Source organism: Diabrotica virgifera, chromosome 8 (genome assembly GCF_917563875.1).
Source record: "Diabrotica virgifera virgifera chromosome 8, PGI_DIABVI_V3a".
NCBI lineage: Eukaryota > Metazoa > Arthropoda > Insecta > Coleoptera > Chrysomelidae > Diabrotica > Diabrotica virgifera.
The window spans coordinates 58,606,450-58,626,607 of record NC_065450.1 but is presented as its reverse complement, the minus strand read 5'-3'; the positions used below and the strand labels follow the sequence as shown (position 1 = coordinate 58,626,607).

At 30.9% G+C, this 20,158-nt stretch overlaps 1 protein-coding gene across 3 annotated transcripts in view; it reads right to left on the bottom strand.

The window, feature by feature from the left end:
• The window catches only part of LOC126889288 (cholinesterase 1-like), a 148,618-nt gene that overhangs the window by 95,523 nt on the left and 32,937 nt on the right, over positions 1–20,158 (bottom strand). The window contains exon 1 of one of the 3 annotated variants that reach the window (XM_050657413.1): positions 14,796–14,960. The exons of the other annotated variants lie outside the window; for them this stretch is intronic. Coding sequence (XP_050513370.1) covers positions 14,796–14,864 — 69 coding nt within the window. The 5' untranslated portion in view covers positions 14,865–14,960. Of the gene's footprint in view, positions 1–14,795; positions 14,961–20,158 lie in introns of those variants that run through there. 3 annotated transcript variants of the gene reach the window in all.

The following is a 20,158-nucleotide window of genomic DNA, read 5'->3' as shown; positions in this document are numbered from 1 at the left end:
AGGCACCCTGAGATTTTTTATTCATTTTTTATGTATGATTTGCGACAATTAAATAATTAATCAAATTAATAATTAATATAAAATTAATAAGAAGCAGATCATAACAATATACATTGTAAATCCCAAATCAGGATTTACAAAGTTTATATTTTGTAAATCATGATTCGGGAGTGCTCCTCGTTTCAATGTGTCTTGGTTTGTTTATTTCTAGTTCATCTTTATTTTGATTTTAGTATAGTATTCTTCGTCCATAGCTTTCATTGTTTGTTTTGATAATCTTTTGTTTTTTACCGATTCAATATCCATTCCATTTATTAACTTATCAACGTATTTCGACGTATCAAAGCTTATTGGGCCAATAAAATATTTTTCTTTGATGTAAATCCTTTAGGATTAGAAACAAAAAATTATATTTCACACACAATTTATTGTACAATAATAAAGATATGTGTAGACTATTAGCTAGAATTAGATAAATGATTAAAAATACCTTTTACAGTTTGCTCATATAATTAATAGATATGTGTCAAAATCTCCCCGAAGTATTGAACAAACAGCATTATCATCATCTTTTTATGGTAATACATTATGATCTTGATTGAGATTGTAGAACTATAAACTATTTTTAGTTTTAACGAGTTAAAATAAGAAGAGATTTTTGCTTATAGTTACAGGCTTCTTTATCGTAGATTTATTTTTATGATTATTTTTTTTTAACAAAAACTTGAATTTTGTATGTATGTATTAAAAAATATTCTTGTCGAGTATCATACGATAGTAAAAATAAATAAGAAAATAACTCTCCAGTTTGTTTCTAAAACTTGTTACCATTCGGAAATAGTCACTCGAGCCCTGCGAGCTCTTGTGTCTATTGCCAGGCAACAAGTTTTAGAAAAATTGTCGCATTATTTTATTATTATTATTACTCAAACATTTTCCCTTCCAGACCCTGAAAATCTAAATGAATACTTTGTTAATGTGAGTAAAAATATTACATCAACTATTTTGCCACAACAAGATCCCATTTCATATCTCCCTAATTCAAGAAAGGTCTCGAATTCATTCTTTATAAAACCAGTCGTTAAATCTGAACTAATCCAAACAATTAATAGTATCAAAAGCAAATCTTCCTGTAGTACTGATGGTCTATCGATCAAAATTTTTTCTAATCTTCCAGAAAATGTGTTAGAAGTCCTCATCTCACTAATTAATGATTCTTTTGAGAAAGGTAAATTTCCAGAGTGCCTGAAGACAGCCATCATTATTCCTCTTCATAAGGGTGGTGAAATATCTAATACCTGCAATTATAGACCTATTGCACTACTACCGGTACTCTCCAAAATTATTGAGAGACTCATAAAAGCCCGACTTATGTCCTTTCTAGTTGAAAACAACATTTTATCACAAAATCAGTTCGGCTTTTTAAATAATAAATGCACCACTGATGCCATGTTTTCTGTACTACATGAGGTATATCAAGCACTGAACAATAATCTTTGCACTGCCACCGTTTTTTGTGACTATGCCAAAGCTTTTGATTGTGTAAATCACAACATTTTGATAAAAAAACTAAATTTCTACGGAATTCGAGGTATTTCTTTAGATTGGTTCCAATCTTACTTGGAAGATAGGAAACAACTGGTTAGAGCAAATGATAAAGACTCTAGTCTCAAAAACATTGTATGTGGGATACCTCAAGGTTCAGTATTGGGTCCTCTACTTTTCCTTATCTTTATTAATGACATCACTAATTTAAAAATCGATGGAAACATCTTTCTTTTTGCTGATGATACCAGTATCACTTGGAGCAACTCAAATATTGCAACTCTTTATGCTACTATAACTTCTGATCTACTTACAATAAAAACCTGGTCTGACTCAAATTTACTCTCGTTTAACGTAGATAAAACAGTAGCATTATCTTATAAAGGAACTCTTCAACCCTTACCCCTTAATAACAGCCAGATCAGTACCGTTGATTCTGTAAAATTTCTTGGCATTTTTTTAGACAGCAACCTTAAATGGTCCCTCCATATCGATTTGTTACGGAAGAAACTCTCTTCAGCCTGCTATAAGATCTGTTTCGAATGAACTCAATTTAGCATCTTCCAAAATAACATATTTTTCTTTGTTCGAGTCACATCTTCGTTATGGTTTTCCTTTTTGGGGTTCTGGTACAGCTGCCCAATTCGATGTTATTTTCAAATTACAAAAAAGAGCTATAAGATATCTGTTTGGCCTCAGAAGAACAACACACTGCAGAAGTTACTTCAAAGATCACGGAATTTTAACCCTTCCATCTTTGTATATTTTAGAAACTGTTTGCTTAATTCGTAAACATCTACATGTCTTTCCACCAAGACCTAATCATCACTACTTCACGAGAAATTCTACGTTTGACGTCTTTTTGCCGACCCCGTCCTCGGAGTTAGTAAAGAAATCGATACTATATTCCGCAAAAAAAATGTACAACCATCTCCCCCTACAACTAAAATCTGCACCATCTTTTCCCAAATTCCGTAAACTGACAAAAGCCTACCTGTCTGAAAGACCATATTATTCAGTAGAAGATTATTTTAGTCAATAACTAAGAAATTACAGTACCCTTTGCACAAGTAGTATTTTTATTATTTTTTTATATATATTTGGGTGTCATATGCAGCAGCTTAACTTTTTAAGTTTTAAACCTTTTTTATTAATTATTAGATAGACTATGGATTTGCAATTTATTTAAATTTTTGCAATTGATTATTTCTGTTTTAACTTCGATTTATTTATTTATTTTTTTAACTTATTGACGATTTATGTAATTTTAGTAAACTGGATTGTTACTGTTTTGTTTTTTTTACTATTTATAAGCTTTGTCGATAAAATTGTAAAATTTTTCATGGCAATAAAGCATATTTCTATTCTATTCTATTCTATTTTCAATTTATTCTCTATATCTTGTGATATTAATATTTGCAATAAAATAATTTTAATGAAATAAAATTCCATATATGGAGAAAGGAGTAAAATCCGTTAAAACTACGAAACAGATCCCATACACCAATGTTTTTTACATTTCCAGGATTATTCATTTTATTTACCATACTCTTCTTTACTTTGTCAAGTATAGTTATTATTCAATATATTCTTGATATACTCCATTTAATTTTGATGTTGTGTCTAGATTTTCAAACTGTTAAGGCATATTGTATTGCAAACTGGCAAGGAAAAACCCCTTATCAGTGGAACAATGCAGTCATTGTTTTATTGCACAAGAAAGGTGACATAACAAATCTAAAAAACTACCGTCCTATCAGTCTGCTATCACACATATATAAACTTTTCACAAAAATTATTAAAAAAAGACTGGAGGCTAAGTTAGACTTCTATCAGCCTAGAGAACAAGCTGGGTTTAGATCCGGATATAGCACTAACGACCACTTACTGGTAATAAAAACTTATAGAGAAGTCGGCGGAATACAACAACGTAAAATTCCATATATGGAGAAAGGAGTAAAATCCGTTTAAACTACGAAACAGATCCCATACACCAATGTATTTTACATTTCCAGGATTATTCACTTTATTTACCATACTCTTCTTTACTTTGTCAAGTATAGTTATTATTCAATATATTCTTGATATACCCCATTTAATTTTGATGTTGTGTCTAGATTTTCAAACTGTTAAGGCATATTGTATTGCAAACTGGCAAGGAAAAACCCCTTATCAATGGAACAATGCAGTCATTGTTTTATTGCACAAGAAAGGTGACATAACAAATCTAAAAAACTACCGTCCTCTCAGTCTGCTATCACACATATATAAACTTTTCACAAAAATTATTAAAAAAAGACTGGAGGCTAAGTTAGACTTCTATCAGCCTAGAGAACAAGCTGGGTTTAGATCCGGATATAGCACTAACGGCCACTTACTGGTAATAAAAACTTGATAGAGAAGTCGGCGGAATACAACAACGTAAAATTCCATATATTGAGAAAGGAGTAAAATCCGTTAAAACTACGAAACAGATCCCATACACCAATGTTTTTTACATTCCCAGGATTATTCACTTTATTTACCATACTCTTCTTTACTTTGTCAAGTATAGTTATTATTCAATATATTCTTGATATACCCCATTTAATTTTGATGTTGTGTCTAGATTTTCAAACTGTTAAGGCATATTGTATTGCAAACTGGCAAGGAAAACCCCTTATGAATGGAACAATGCAGTCATTGTTTTATTGCACAAGAAAGGTGACATAACACATCTAAAAAACTACCGTCCTATCAGTCTGCTATCACACATATATAAACTTTTCACAAAAATTATTAAAAAAAGACTGGAGGCTAAGTTAGACTTCTATCAGCCTAGAGAACAAGCTGGGTTTAGATCCGGATATAGCACTAACGGCCACATACTGGTAATAAAAACTTGATAGAGAAGTCGGCGGAATACAACAACGTAAAATTCCATATATTGAGAAAGGAGTAAAATCCGTTAAAACTACGAAACAGATCCCATACACCAATGTTTTTTACATTTCCAGGATTATTCATTTTATTTACCATACTCTTCTTTACTTTGTCAAGTATAGTTATTATTCAATATATTCTTGATATACTCCATTTAATTTTGATGTTGTGTCTAGATTTTCAAACTGTTAAGGCATATTGTATTGCAAACTGGCAAGGAAAAACCCCTTATCAGTGGAACAATGCAGTCATTGTTTTATTGCACAAGAAAGGTGACATAACAAATCTAAAAAACTACCGTCCTATCAGTCTGCTATCACACATATATAAACTTTTCACAAAAATTATTAAAAAAAGACTGGAGGCTAAGTTAGACTTCTATCAGCCTAGAGAACAAGCTGGGTTTAGATCCGGATATAGCACTAACGACCACTTACTGGTAATAAAAACTTATAGAGAAGTCGGCGGAATACAACAACGTAAAATTCCATATATGGAGAAAGGAGTAAAATCCGTTTAAACTACGAAACAGATCCCATACACCAATGTATTTTACATTTCCAGGATTATTCACTTTATTTACCATACTCTTCTTTACTTTGTCAAGTATAGTTATTATTCAATATATTCTTGATATACCCCATTTAATTTTGATGTTGTGTCTAGATTTTCAAACTGTTAAGGCATATTGTATTGCAAACTGGCAAGGAAAAACCCCTTATCAATGGAACAATGCAGTCATTGTTTTATTGCACAAGAAAGGTGACATAACAAATCTAAAAAACTACCGTCCTATCAGTCTGCTATCACACATATATAAACTTTTCACAAAAATTATTAAAAAAAGACTGGAGGCTAAGTTAGACTTCTATCAGCCTAGAGAACAAGCTGGGTTTAGATCCGGATATAGCACTAACGGCCACTTACTGGTAATAAAAACTTGATAGAGAAGTCGGCGGAATACAACAACGTAAAATTCCATATATTGAGAAAGGAGTAAAATCCGTTAAAACTACGAAACAGATCCCATACACCAATGTTTTTTACATTCCCAGGATTATTCACTTTATTTACCATACTCTTCTTTACTTTGTCAAGTATAGTTATTATTCAATATATTCTTGATATACCCCATTTAATTTTGATGTTGTGTCTAGATTTTCAAACTGTTAAGGCATATTGTATTGCAAACTGGCAAGGAAAACCCCTTATGAATGGAACAATGCAGTCATTGTTTTATTGCACAAGAAAGGTGACATAACACATCTAAAAAACTACCGTCCTATCAGTCTGCTATCACACATATATAAACTTTTCACAAAAATTATTAAAAAAAGACTGGAGGCTAAGTTAGACTTCTATCAGCCTAGAGAACAAGCTGGGTTTAGATCCGGATATAGCACTAACGGCCACATACTGGTAATAAAAACTTGATAGAGAAGTCGGCGGAATACAACAACGTAAAATTCCATATATTGAGAAAGGAGTAAAATCCGTTAAAACTACGAAACAGATCCCATACACCAATGTTTTTTACATTTCCAGGATTATTCACTTTATTTACCATACTCTTCTTTACTTTGTCAAGTATAGTTATTATTCAATATATTCTTGATATACCCCATTTAATTTTGATGTTGTGTCTAGATTTTCAAACTGTTAAGGCATATTTTATTGCAAACTGGCAAGGAAAACCCCTTATCAATGGAACAATGCAGTCATTGTTTTATTGCACAAGAAAGGTGACATAACAAATCTAAAAAACTACCGTCCTATCAGTCTGCTATCACACATATATAAACTTTTCACAAAAATTATTAAAAAAAGACTGGAGGCTAAGTTAGACTTCTATCAGCCTAGAGAACAAGCTGGGTTTAGATCCGGATATAGCACTAACGACCACTTACTGGTAATAAAAACTTGATAGAGAAGTCGGCGGAATACAACAACGTAAAATTCCATATCTGGAGAAAGGAGTAAAATCCGTTAAAACTACGAAACAGATCCCATACACCAATGGTTTTTACATTTCCAGGATTATTCACTTTATTTACCATACTCTTCTTTACTTTGTCAAGTATAGTTATTATTCAATATATTCTTGATATACCCCATTTAATTTTGATGTTGTGTCTAGATTTTCAAACTGTTAAGGCATATTCTATTGCAAACTGGCACGGAAAACCCCTTATCAATGGAACAATGCAGTCATTGTTTTATTGTACAAGAAAGGTGACATAACACATCTAAAAAAGTACCGTCCTATCAGTCTGCTATCACACATATATAAACTTTTCACAACAATTATTAAAAAAAGACTGGAGGCTAAGTTAGACTTCCATCAGCCTAGAGAACAAGCTGGGTTTAGATCCGGATATAGCACTAACGACCACTTACTTGTAATAAAAACTTGATAGAGAAGTCGGCGGAATAAAACAAACCATTGGCACTGATATTCGTGGACTACGAGAAAGCGTTCGATACCATAAACCAACAGAAAATGTTAAAAGCATTGACAGAATGCCGAATAGACCATCGCTACACTAACATGATAAAATATATCTGCCACAATGACAATGCAACGACTAGCGTAAGACTCTCTAATCAACAAAATAATAAATTATGTATGCATCGAGGAGTACGGCAAGGAGACACCATCTCACCAAAGCTTTTCACAACCCTTTTAGAACACACTTTTAAAAGGCAGATCTGAACTGAACGAATGTGGTATCAATATAAATGGAGAGAAGCTCAGTCATTTGAGATTCGCAGATGACATCGTCTTTATAGCCGACAGTATGGATGATGCAATAATAATGTTAAACAAGTTATATCACGCTTCCTTAGAGGTCGGAATAAAGATTAACATCAACAAGACGCAAACAATGACTAATCTGCTGCTAAATCGTAATATTGTTGTTGATGGAGTGGATATTGAGCAGACGGCATCTTATAAGTACGTGGGACATGAAATTCGGTTGGGAAGAGATAATCAGACGTGCGAGCACCTACGTTGCATATCGCATAGGATTAGCCTGGGCAGCGTTTGGTAAACTGAGCTATGTATTTAAATCGGACTTACCCATATGCCTAAAAAGGAAAATCTTTGACCAGTGTGTATTGCCTGTACTCACTTATGAAGCGGAAACATTAACACTCACAAAAAATGTAGTACACAAAATTCGCATAACTCAGAGGGCTATGGAGTGTCAGATTTAGGTGTCTCCCTGAGGGACCGAATCCCAAACAAAGAAATACGTCGTAGAACAAAAACAACGGACGCCGTCGAAAGAATCGCGTCGCTCAAGTGGAATTGGGCAGGACACTTCGGCAAATTGTCAGATAACCGATGGACAAAACGTATTGTCGAGTGGAGGCCACGAGAAGAAGCACTACGGAGCAGAGGACGACCACCAACCAGATGGGCTGACGATCTGAAGCGTATTGTCGGCAACTGGACAATACGCTCACGCTGTGCCTCACAAAACAAAGAAAGATGGAAAGAGCTGAGGGAGACCTATGTCCAGCAGTGGACGAGTACGGGTTGATGATGATGATGATGAATGCCTATTGTAACGAGGTCAGAACTGTAGCGGATTTCAGAGAAGAAGACTGCATACGTAAACTGTATTTCTGGCATAAAATACAATCATTCGATTTTCTACAGTTACTATCCTAAAGATCTCATTTTGGGCATTGGGTTCATAGTAAACAATAGAGAAAAACATGTAATAAGAGATTTCAGAGCCACTCGTCCCAGAATGTGTCAGTGAGGATCAAAAATACTTAGGATTCCTTGTTAAGTTTGATAGCCACGTCGCAGATAAAGGGAACAAGGAAAGTGGCAAATATTCATTACTAATTAATATTACCATGGTTTAATTAGGCAACTAAGATCAGATAACGTCACAAGAGAAACAAAATACCAAATATACAAAACCTTAATAAGACTGGTACTCGCATATGGTTCAAAAAAACCTGGACACTCTCTAAAGATGGTTTTACATTATGCAATTTTCATGCTAGGCAAGAGCTATGCGCAACTGCGCATGTCCACGCGTTATTTTCATTCAATTCCTGTGCTAGACGAAAAATTAAAACGTGTTCTATTTTTCGTGCTATTTTGATGGCAGTTTTTGTCAAAATTCATGTTGCCAATATAAAAATCTATGTTACTGCTATATAATAATAATATATAACCTTAATATATAACCTTAATATATAACCTTAATATATTAATATATAACCTTATTGTGTACGTATAAATGTTATTTATTGGATGTAATATTTTGTGTTTTATATTTGTACACTGACGTGCAAAAAAATTAGGTCGCATTGAAATTGTGATGCCTCGTTGACATTTTCGGTTGTAAACTTTTGTTTGCGTTTGTAAACTATTGGTACTGTATTTTGTAAACTAACTCTAACAATCAATATTTCATTAATAGCAATATTTTGATTGTTGACCTTTATTCAGAAGAAGTAAAAAGTTTACAGTTAAAACAAAGTGCGACTGATTGTTAAGAAACTGACAAAATAAAATGAATAAAACTAAACATTATCGGAAAAAAATCTTCATCAATGGAGTGCATTTCTCCCTCTTATATTAATGACAGCTTTTAGGCAACGAGGCATAGTTTAATTACGGATCAAATTCTATACTAAAATCACAATAAAGATGCACTAGAAATAAACAAACCAAGACAATGTATGTTATATGTACCGGTTGTCCCAATAAGAATGGCTCTCGGCCATATCTTAGGAACCGTTTATAGTAAAGCTTTCAGAAAAAAATATTTATAACAAAAGTTGCCTCGGGAAAAGCCTGGAAATTATTTTCATAATTCTATGTCCACCGCTAGAGGGCGTAATTGAATATCAAAAATAAAAAAATCAAAATTTTACAAAATTTTCCTAATGAAAGGGCACTGGAAATTCGATCATGGTATTTCTCATAACATTCTGCGCATATTTGATTTCACAAGTTTAAGTCTACCTTTGCAAATAAGAGGTGGGGGTGAGTGGGAACCTTCTTATGAAAAAATGGCTGTAAGTCCGGTTCTGCTAAATCGAATTTGGCATACTTGGTCTTGTTGAAAACAGCTCCTCTTCCTCAATGTAAATGTCTTATTTTCTAAATAGTCTAATAAGTAATTTGCAAGCTAGGAGGCGTTATTTAATTATATTCAGAAATCTAGTTTTCTTTGGAAAATATTAAATACAAGTATGTATTTTTAATCCTGTATTACAAAATTACACCAAATTCGCAACATAATACCGAAAACCGCATGTCGATACCTTTTTTCTATCTCGTGATATCTTAAGAAATGTGTAAATTTTAAACCTAACTGCTACTGTCACCGGTAAACGAGGTTAAGGAAAAGTAGTGTGCTAAGGAAAAAAGAAATAAATATTTTCCAGATGTAAACGAATATAATTAATTAAAACAACAATAAGACAAACAACACTATAAAGTAGTGCAAGTTATAAAAGCAACTAGCAACAAAGAAATAAAAGCAACTACTTACTGAGTCTTAGTGACTGCCTAAATGTTCAAATTGTTGCCCATCGTTTTCGATGCAAGCATTTACTCTTTCAAAACTAGATTGAATAGCAACAGATTTAACTGTTTTAGACTTTTGTTTATGGGGACGGGTTAAAGACCTTGTTTTTGCCGCTAGGTCCACTACTCGAGAAAACATGATCTAGAATCTAGAGAATACGAAACGCCATTCAAAACATTGCGAAAGCAGAAATTGAGATTGCTGTTAAAAGAATAAATGCTTGCATCAAAAATGTTGGGCAACAATTTGAACATTTAGGTCGTCACTAAGTAAGTAGTTGCTTTTATTTCTTTGTTATATTTTATAGTGTTGTTTGTCTTATTGTTGTTTTAATTAATTATATACATTCACATCTGGAAAATATTTCTTTGTTTTTTTCATAACACACTACTTTTCCTTAACTTCGTTTGTCGGTGACATTAACAGTTGTTTAAAATTTATACGTTTCTTAAGATATCTCGAGATAGAAAAAAGTATCGACATGAGGTTTTCGGTATTATGTTGCTAATTTGGTCTAATTTTGTAATACAGGATTAAAAATGCATACTTCTATTTAGTATTCTCCAAAGAAAACTAGATCGAAAATAATTAAATAACGCCTACTACTGGCATATTACTTATTAGGCTATTTCGAAAATAAGACTCTTACATTGACGAAAAAGAGTTTTTTTCGTAATTTTTTTAAGAAGGTTCCCACTCACCCCCACCTCTTATTTGGAAAGGTAGACTTAAACTTGTGAAATCAAATATGCGCAGAATTGTATGAAGAATACGATGATTGGATTTCCAGTGCCCTTTCATTAGGTAAATTTTGTAAAATTTTGATTTTTTTTAATTTTTGATATTCAATTACGCCCTCTAGCGGTGGACCTACAATTATGAAAGTAATTTTCAGGCTTTTCCCGAGGCAAATTTTGTTATAAATATTTTTTTCTCAAAGCTGTACTATAAACGGTTCCTGAGATATGGCCGAGAGCCATTCTTATTGGGACACCCGGTACATAATAGCAATAATTGTATAAGTAATAAATGAATAGTGCCTTCTAAATATTGCTATATTTCATGGATTTTTAAACTAAACCTATACCTCTTAATTACAAAACAAGTTATTAACTGTTTAATTTAATTTACTAGTAAAACTTGTTTTTATCAGAAGAACCCAATATTATTTTCCTATCATATTATACCTATTACTCAAAACATTTATTTTAAATTATCAAAAAAACGCTGATATAAACAATATACGTAATTATATGGCAAATGTTATTTTAATACTGCAGATTTTTATCGACACCTTAAAAATATTAGTCATGACTTTCAAATAAAAAATTTATTTTTTTAATTAATTTTTAATTTATAAATATTTAAGTTAGGTACCTATCAGTTCATAACCTTTTCTACTAATAACAATTTAATAATGTTAATAATTTAAATTGTTTAAAAGATTACTATAATTACTATTACATAAACAATTCACAATTTAACCAATAAAATAACTATTTGCATTTTTATAATGCATGCAACGAGGTAGGTACTCCAAATTAAAAAAAGTCGACTTTTATAAATTTGAAATTATGAATTCAGTTTTTAAAATAGTAAAATCGAAACGTTGAAAACTCCGGTTATAAGAACCCTAACCTACTACGGACCATATGTCAGGCAAGATGAAATAAAATATAATAAAAACCCTTTATATGTTGGTAATTTACGCAAAAAGTACATACAAAAAAAAATATCAAAATGCATCAATAAGAAACAGAGATTAGGATACTTAATTTTGAAGTTCATTTACATTTTTGAACGCTTGAATTTTCGGTCCCCCTTAAAATTATCCGACTAATCTTCATTACAGCCTCATTTTTAGTTCACACAGACAAATACGCCAGGGTAATAAGACAAAATATACCCTGTTCGTGACACTTCAGCAGCCAAAGTGGTGAAGCGTTTTTTCGACAGGTAATACCTATAGGAACAAATTATAACTATTTCCTGCGTAGCATCTGGCGGCCATTTTTATTTATAAACAATTAACTGTCAACAAATGGCATTTTCCCCTTTTTTTCAAATAAACGGAAAACAGTGAAACTTATGATTTTTTTAGTACAAATATCTTCGAGATTATGGAAAAGGCTTTAAAATGACGTATTACAAAGTTTGATATACTCATTTATTGTTAATATAATTGCGAAAAAAGGTCGGAATTGCAAAAAAAATATTTTCTCGATAACTGTTGTAAAAATTAGTGTACAGCTTTGGCATTTTTGTCAAATGAGGGTTCTTTGGTGCTTAATATGTGATAAAAATTTCAATGCGATTCATTTAATTGTTTAAATTTTATTCAAATTGTTTATCCCAGAGAGCATTTTTTTGCAATAACATAAGTCGGAAAAAACTGACCTTAGAACCATTCCACAGGTGTCAAATGAAAGAGCATGAGCTAGATTTTCAAAATGGTTTAAAAAAGTGAATAAAAAATGCATTTATTAGTAATAAATAAGTATGCAAAGGTATCGTCAATTTTTCTTTATAAACTTTTTGAATAACTTTTTCCAAAACAAAAAATAACTTTTTTACCCTGTTTTAAGTGTACAACTACCAAGTAATGTTATCTCTATCATAATTGATAAAAAATTGTAATAAATATGTATAATTTCTTATATAACAAAATAAAAAGTTTATAAGGAAAGATTTACGATACTTTTGCATAATTATTTATTACTAATAAATGCATTTTTTATTCACTTTTTTTAAACCAAGTTGAAAATATAGCTCATGCTCTTTCATTTGACACCTGTGGAATGGTTCTAACGTCATTTTCTTAATTTCGTAATTTTCTTCATTTCAAAATTTAAAGAATTGAATGAATCGCTTTGAAATTTTTATCACATATTAAGCACCAAAGAACCCTTATTTGACAAAATTTCAAAGCTGTACACTAGTTTTTACAACAGTTATTGCGAAAATATTTGTTTTGGCAATTCCGACCTTTTTTTGCAATTATATTAACAATAAATGAGTATATCAAACTTTGTAATACGTCAATTTAAAGTTTTTCCATAATCTCGAAGATATTTGTACTAAAAAAACCATAAGTTTCCCTGTTTTCCATTGATTTAAAAAAGTGAAAAATGCCATTTTTTGACACTTAATTGTTTATAAATAAAAATGGCCGCCAGATCCTACGCAGAAAATAGTTAGAATTTGCTCTTATAGGTATTACCTGTCGAAAAAACGCTTCAGTACCCTGGCTGTTCAAGTGTCACGGAAAATACCTTATTACCCTGGACTAAAAGCTGTTTATTATTACCCCTATCTCTTATCTAATCGTTCTAGGATAGCTCTTTTTTGTTTAAATTCGGGCAATTCTGTCACATTTTTAAACATGAAAAAATATTTCGTCTAAGAGTAATAGTTTAAAAGCTATTCTAATTAATTGATGGATTCGACCGTTACTTGATGGAAGTTCATTTTATCTAACAATAAAACACTGAAAACGTTTGTTTTCTATACCTCCACAAAATTTATTATAACTAAGTGACTACAGCTGTTTCGGCAGAGTGCCTTTCTCAAGTGATATAGTTTATAATGTGTTTGCCTTTTTAAGTCTTCAACTGAAGAGGTTGAGGAGTGGGGAGCTGTTTGTCTCGAGTTGGTCATTCAGAATTATATCTGTATTTTTCAGTTTATTAATTTCCATATATTCTAAAAAAGATAGCTTAAGGCCTTTATTTTGAATATGCAGAATTTGAAACTCTTCATTGAAAGAATGATTATGATCTAGAAGGTTATTCTAATTGTTTAGACGTTAAAAATTCTTATAAATTCTTCAAGTTTTTTTTTTATGTCTATTTGTAGTTGAATTTTTAAACTTTTATTATTTGTTATGCGTAGAATTAGGATGTCTTCAGTATTTTTCCGATTAATGTTATTGCAAAAAAGATCTCTGGGATAAAAAAACTAAATAACTTTTGAACAAATTAATGGATCGATCTGAAATTTTAAGGGGTTTGTTAAGGACCACAATATCCAATTGAGTCCCTTATTTCAGAAACAACCTAAATCACGTTTTAGCGATTTTGAGTTTATTGCACCAACAAATATTTCTGTGGGTTATACACAATTTAATGCAGAATACACCTAAGTTTTGAAAGCATACTTTATTTTATACCGATTTAAAATATTCATATATTTCTGAAATCACTTTAGTCCCACTTTAGAAATTCAAGTTGGTGAAATGAACTCAAAATCGCCAAAATGTGACTTAGGTTGTTTCTGAAATAAGCGATTCAATTACAAAATATTTAAATTTTACATATATTTCATTTTTTTTACTATAGTTATAAACAATTAATGATTTTGACTTATTTTGAAATTTTCTAAACAGTAAATTAATTTTACAAATTTTAGCAACAACTATTTTAATGTTTTTTATGATTGAAAAAATAAAGTTTTATAATTATCCTTCAATTATTAAGTTTTTTAATGGTGAACAAAAACTCGAAAAACTAGGATTTTCTACTATAAATTGTTAATATATCAAAAGATGCGAAGGGAAATGTACAGTTTTTTTTATATAAAAAAAAGAGGATTGATGAAATTGTTAAAAACAAAAAACTAACAATAGCTTACGGCTCTATGATCCATTCAAGCAAGAAAAAACAGTGGCAAAAAATAAGGGTCGTGTCTATATTTAAATATCTTACAAAAATATTATTTATTGAGACAATTTTGAAATAAATAAATTATAAAAAAATAAAAACTTACATTGAATATAAAAAGGTAGGCAATATATGCAACACTGATTCCTACAACAAAATTTACCGTAGCGCTCATTTTGTTACTGAAGTTACCATGACAGTATCTATTTAATAGATCTTTTCAACAAATCACCAAACTTTAAACATATTATACCTATGATGAGGAGCGTCGACGTTCAAGGCTGCTTTGTCTAATTTTTTGCTATTTAATAGAAAAGTACGACATGAATGCACGCACATCCTGAAAGGACCTAATTATAATAAATAATATTTTTTTAATCGTAAATAGGTAATTGAATTATTAATGAACTAGACCAGGGCAATAACGATTTTCCTAAGACACACTGATACAGGTATCTAACAATTGTTTTTGATAAATTTGGGGACAATATATACAGGGTGAAACAAAAATAGTTCGATTGAACCTAACTTACCTTAGTACAAATATGCACATAAAAAAAGTTAAGACCCTTTGAAGTTACAAAATGAAAATCGATTTTTTTAAAACATATCGAAAAGTATTCGAGATTTTGTACTTAAAATGCACATATGGCATTCTTATGGTAGAAACATCTTAAAAAAATAATAACATTGAAATTTTTACACCCTATAAAACTTTTATGGGGGTATTGTTCCCTTTAACCCCACCACCCCCAAACTTTTGTGTATGTTCCAATTAAATTATTATTGTCGTAAAATAGGGAACTGGACATTTTTTTTTCATAATCATGTTTAGTTTTGTTTAAAAATGAGAGTTCCAAAAGTTCACGCTTCAAAAACTCATAATAACTTAGAAGTACAAATTTAAAATCTTCTGTGATTTAAAATAGTTCATACGATCCGTGACGTCACATAGTTGAACTATTATGATTATGGTTATGGTTATATTTAGGTATATTTTTCTTCTTCTTTAGTTTATTGGCCTCCACCTACTTGGGTATCTAGCCAGCTCATCGTCGCGGAAAAATTTCAAGAAGTTTTAAGTAATAATTATTGCAAAATTTAAATTGTCTTTAATGGGCTGCCTTTTGTAGATTAAAGAACATTTTCAAGTCTAATATTCCAGTTTGTTCAAAGAAAAATGTTTTAACTAATGTTGTTTACTGGTTGTTAGATATGGTGCAGAAACATATCAGTACCTCTGACAAAAGTAACAAGAAATAAAATAAAAGTTACTCAACACGCTATGGGAAGATCTTCTTCTTCTTGTATAGACATGACGCAGTCTGTTTTTTCCATGTGCCTCTAGTAAGTTACAGTAGGTTCCCAGGTATTGGGGAACCGCCTCTCGCTATCCTTATAGTCTGGGCAGATTATATCGGTGAATAGTCTATTTTCTTTCCATTCATAGTCTGAATAGTTATTTACCAGCAATTTTATTGCTGTAATCGAATCTTATGATTCTATATATTAATAATATAGGTATGCAAAGTCCGCAGATGGTGTGCTACTTTTTTTATAAACAAAATGGCGCCCGAAAAAATCGTGTCTTTTAAATTTTTACTCTATAACTCCAAAGACTTTAACTTTAACCAAAAACACTCAAATAAAAATTCACCGTAATTACATTCTGCATAGAAACTTGTTTTTACCGATTTACTTTGACGAAAATTTTCCCCGGAAAATGCGGGTTTTTCCAACAAAATCTTTAATTTTGAACTAAAATTTTAGATATGTAATTTTTTATCAATCATTAAATAACTTGGTAATATAAAAGCTCATTTCACATAGATTGTAATTCCAGAAGCCGATAGAAATTGAATGAACAGTTTAGCAACAATTAAATTGTTAATTAAAAATTTACGGTCGCTATAATAACCACAATAATTATGATACAGAAGAATAACTATGATTTGTATATAAAAAGACACTGTACCTATCTAATGTAGTTCACATAATTGAAATTAGACTATTTAAACGGCCTCAGGAATATTTTAAAATTTTAAACAATTTTTTGGCTTATAAACAAATAGAATATCTCGGGAAATATTAAAATAAATTAAATCATGAAAACGGTATTGGAAAAAAAGTGGCAGGACGCTTCTTTTAAAAGAAAAAACGTTTAATTGTGATAAGTGATTCCTGAGATACAATCGGTCAAATTTGACCGGCATTTACGGCAAAGATATAAACAATCGGATCATAATTTTTAAACCATCACCTTTTATTTTTATCCTCTTTCGCTACACCAATTTTCATATCTTTAAAATACTCAAAACATATATTATTATAATAAAAACTATCGACATTACGAGTGAAAATTGCCAAAAATAGCAAAATTTTAATCAAAAATTAGGTTGGAGAAAATGTAATCTCAAAGTTCAAAATCGGTATACGTTAAAAAAATGCATTCTCTCGGCTTCCCATGGAGCAATTGTCTTCATTCTTTTTTTGTTCTCAAGTAACTCGAGTAGAGCCATCTAACTAACGTATTATTAAATGTCAAAGTTGCTTTTGTTTTGTTCTAATAAATTAATTTATTTATTGTAACAAAATTTTTTAATTTGTGTAAATAAAAATTGTTTAAATAATTATACAACTTTCAAATGAAAATATTTGTGTTTTTAACGTTAAAAGGTACACTTGTAGTAAGTTTATCTATAAAAAGTCTGCAACAGGAAAAAATATGTAGTTTTCTTTTCTTAGAAATAAATTAATCTATTATAACAAAAGCAAAAGCAAGTTTGACATTTAATAATGCGTTAGTTAGATGGCTCTACTCGAGTTACTTGGGAACAAAAAAATAATGAAGAAAATTGCTCCATGGGAAGCCGAGAAATCGCATTTTTTTAAAGTATACCGATTTTGAACTTTGAGATTACATTTTCTCCAACCTAATTTTTGATTGGAATTTTGCTATTTTTGGCAATTTTCACTCGTAATATCGATAATTTTTATTACAATATTATTTGTTATGAGTATTTTAAAGATATAAAAATTGGTGTGAAGAAAGAGGACAAAAATAAAAAGGTGATTGTTTAAAAATTATGATCCTGTTGTTTATATATGTGCCGTAAATGCCGGTCAACTTTGACCGGTTGTATCTGAGGAACCACTTATCACAATTAAACATTTTTGCTTTTAAAAGAAGCGTCCTGCCGCTTTTTTTCCAACACCGTTTTCACGATTTAATTTAAGTTAATATTGACTGAAATATTCTATTTGTTTATAAGCCAAAAAATTGTTTATAATTTTAAAATAAGGCTGAGGCCGTTTAAATAGTCCAATTTCAATTCTGTAAACTACATTAGATAGGTACAGTGTCTTTTTATACACAAATCATAGTTATTCTTGTACCAGTTATGTACCATAATTATTGTGGTTATTATAGCGACCGTAAATTTTTAATTAACAATTCAATTGTTGCTAAACTGTTAATTCAATTTCTATCGGCTTCTGGAATTGTAATCTATGCGAAAAAAGCTTTAATGTTGCCAAGTTATTTAATTGTTGATAAACAATTACTTATCTAAAATTTTTGTTGTAAATTAAAGATTTTGTTGGAAAGACCCGCATTTTCCGGGGAAAATTTTCGTCGAAGTAAATCGGGAAAAACACGTTTCTATGCATAATTTAACTACGGTGAATTTTTATTTGGGTGTTTTTGGTGGAAAGTTAAAATATTTGGAGTTATAGAGCAAAATTTAAAAAAAAAACACGATTTTCGTTCGCCGTTTTATTTATAAAAAAAGTAGCACACCATCTGCTGACTTTGCATACCTATATTATTAATATATAGAATCATAAGATTTGATTTTTCTATCTCGTTAACTTTTCCTTGTATTTTGCTAATTAGCCCAGAGTATTACTACTTATTATCCTACTATTTATTATCCTATTTGTTGTCATTCGACTTATGTGGTCATTTCAATCTACTCTTCTGCTTCTTACACAGTTATTAATGTTCTCCACCTTGCATCACCGTTGTATATCTCTACTTCTAGCTCTATCCCATGGTTTACTTTAAAGAGACCGAAATCATTAGACCGAGCGCCGTAGACCAAACTCATTAGACCGAAAAGCACTTTACCGAAACCTTACTAGACCGAACAGCAGAAGACCGAAAAGCAGTTCTTTTATTATAAACAGTTAAAATGGTGTTAACGTGACTCTACCCTTAATTTATTTTTACCTTCACTAATTTGTTTAACGGTTGAAAATTTTTTATATCAGACTGTAGAGAGTAACAATTTAAACAGTCTATAATATAAAATAGTACAAAGAAATACAATAAACAAAAAGACATATATCTCTGGCTCCTGTGAATAAGCACATAAGTCAACAAATTATCAAAACTGAGATATTATGTACTTAACGTTAAAATGTAATTCCCCGGCCTATGCATAAACAAATAAGTCCAATATTTTTAAATTTAGAGAATTATGAGCATGTGAATATTTAAACATCTCGAAAATTATGAAACGTAACGGAGTAACTAGTCTTATACGGTTTCAATAAATTTATGCGAATTGGAAACAAGGCGATAAGTACAGTTATTTGCTTATTCACCACGCGATTTATCGGACTAGGTTCACTTGAAACTTCTATAGTAGGCATTTTACCCATGTTATAAATGTTATTCTTTGTCATTCTTTTCTCACGCCATCGTCAATTAGATGTTTATGACGCCATAAGCCATAAAGAAATATGGAACTTATGGCGAAAAAATATGGAACTTATGAAACTTAAAAGCCCCAAAAAGATACGTGTTCTAAATGCGATAATTTAGCAATTAAAATATCATATTCAGAAGAAACTGAAAAGGAAAACTCAATCTTAGAGCAGAAAAAGCATCACGTAGCAGCTCAAGAAGCGTATAACGCAAAGTCAAGTGGTAAAACTTTAGCCATAAGTGATGCGACAACTGCAGTATTTGCTTTCGATTTGCAACAATGTTTGCCAACCCCTTATTTGAAAACATCCATTTCATTTTACAAACAGCAACTCTGGACCTACAATCTAACTGTCCACAATTTAGTTACTGGTATAGCTACTTGCTATATTTGGAATGAGTCTGTTTCAGCCAGAGGAGGAAATCAAATTGCCTTATGTTTGTACCGACATCTTATGGATCTTCCATCAACCATAAAAAGAGTATGTTTATATTCGGAGACATGCCAGGGTCAGAATAAAAACAGTCACGTGTCAGCAACGTTTATGCGCGTTTTGCAAAACAAAAGTACAATAGAGTATATTTACAAGTTTCTTGTAAGTGGTCATACACATATGGAATGTGATGCAGATCATTCTGTTATTGAAAAGGAGAAGAAGAAAACTACGATGAAACTTAACCATCCGTATGATTGGGTACAGCTTATAAGAAGCTGTAAACAAAAGAATTCTTTTATAGTAAAAGTAATGGAATCCAAC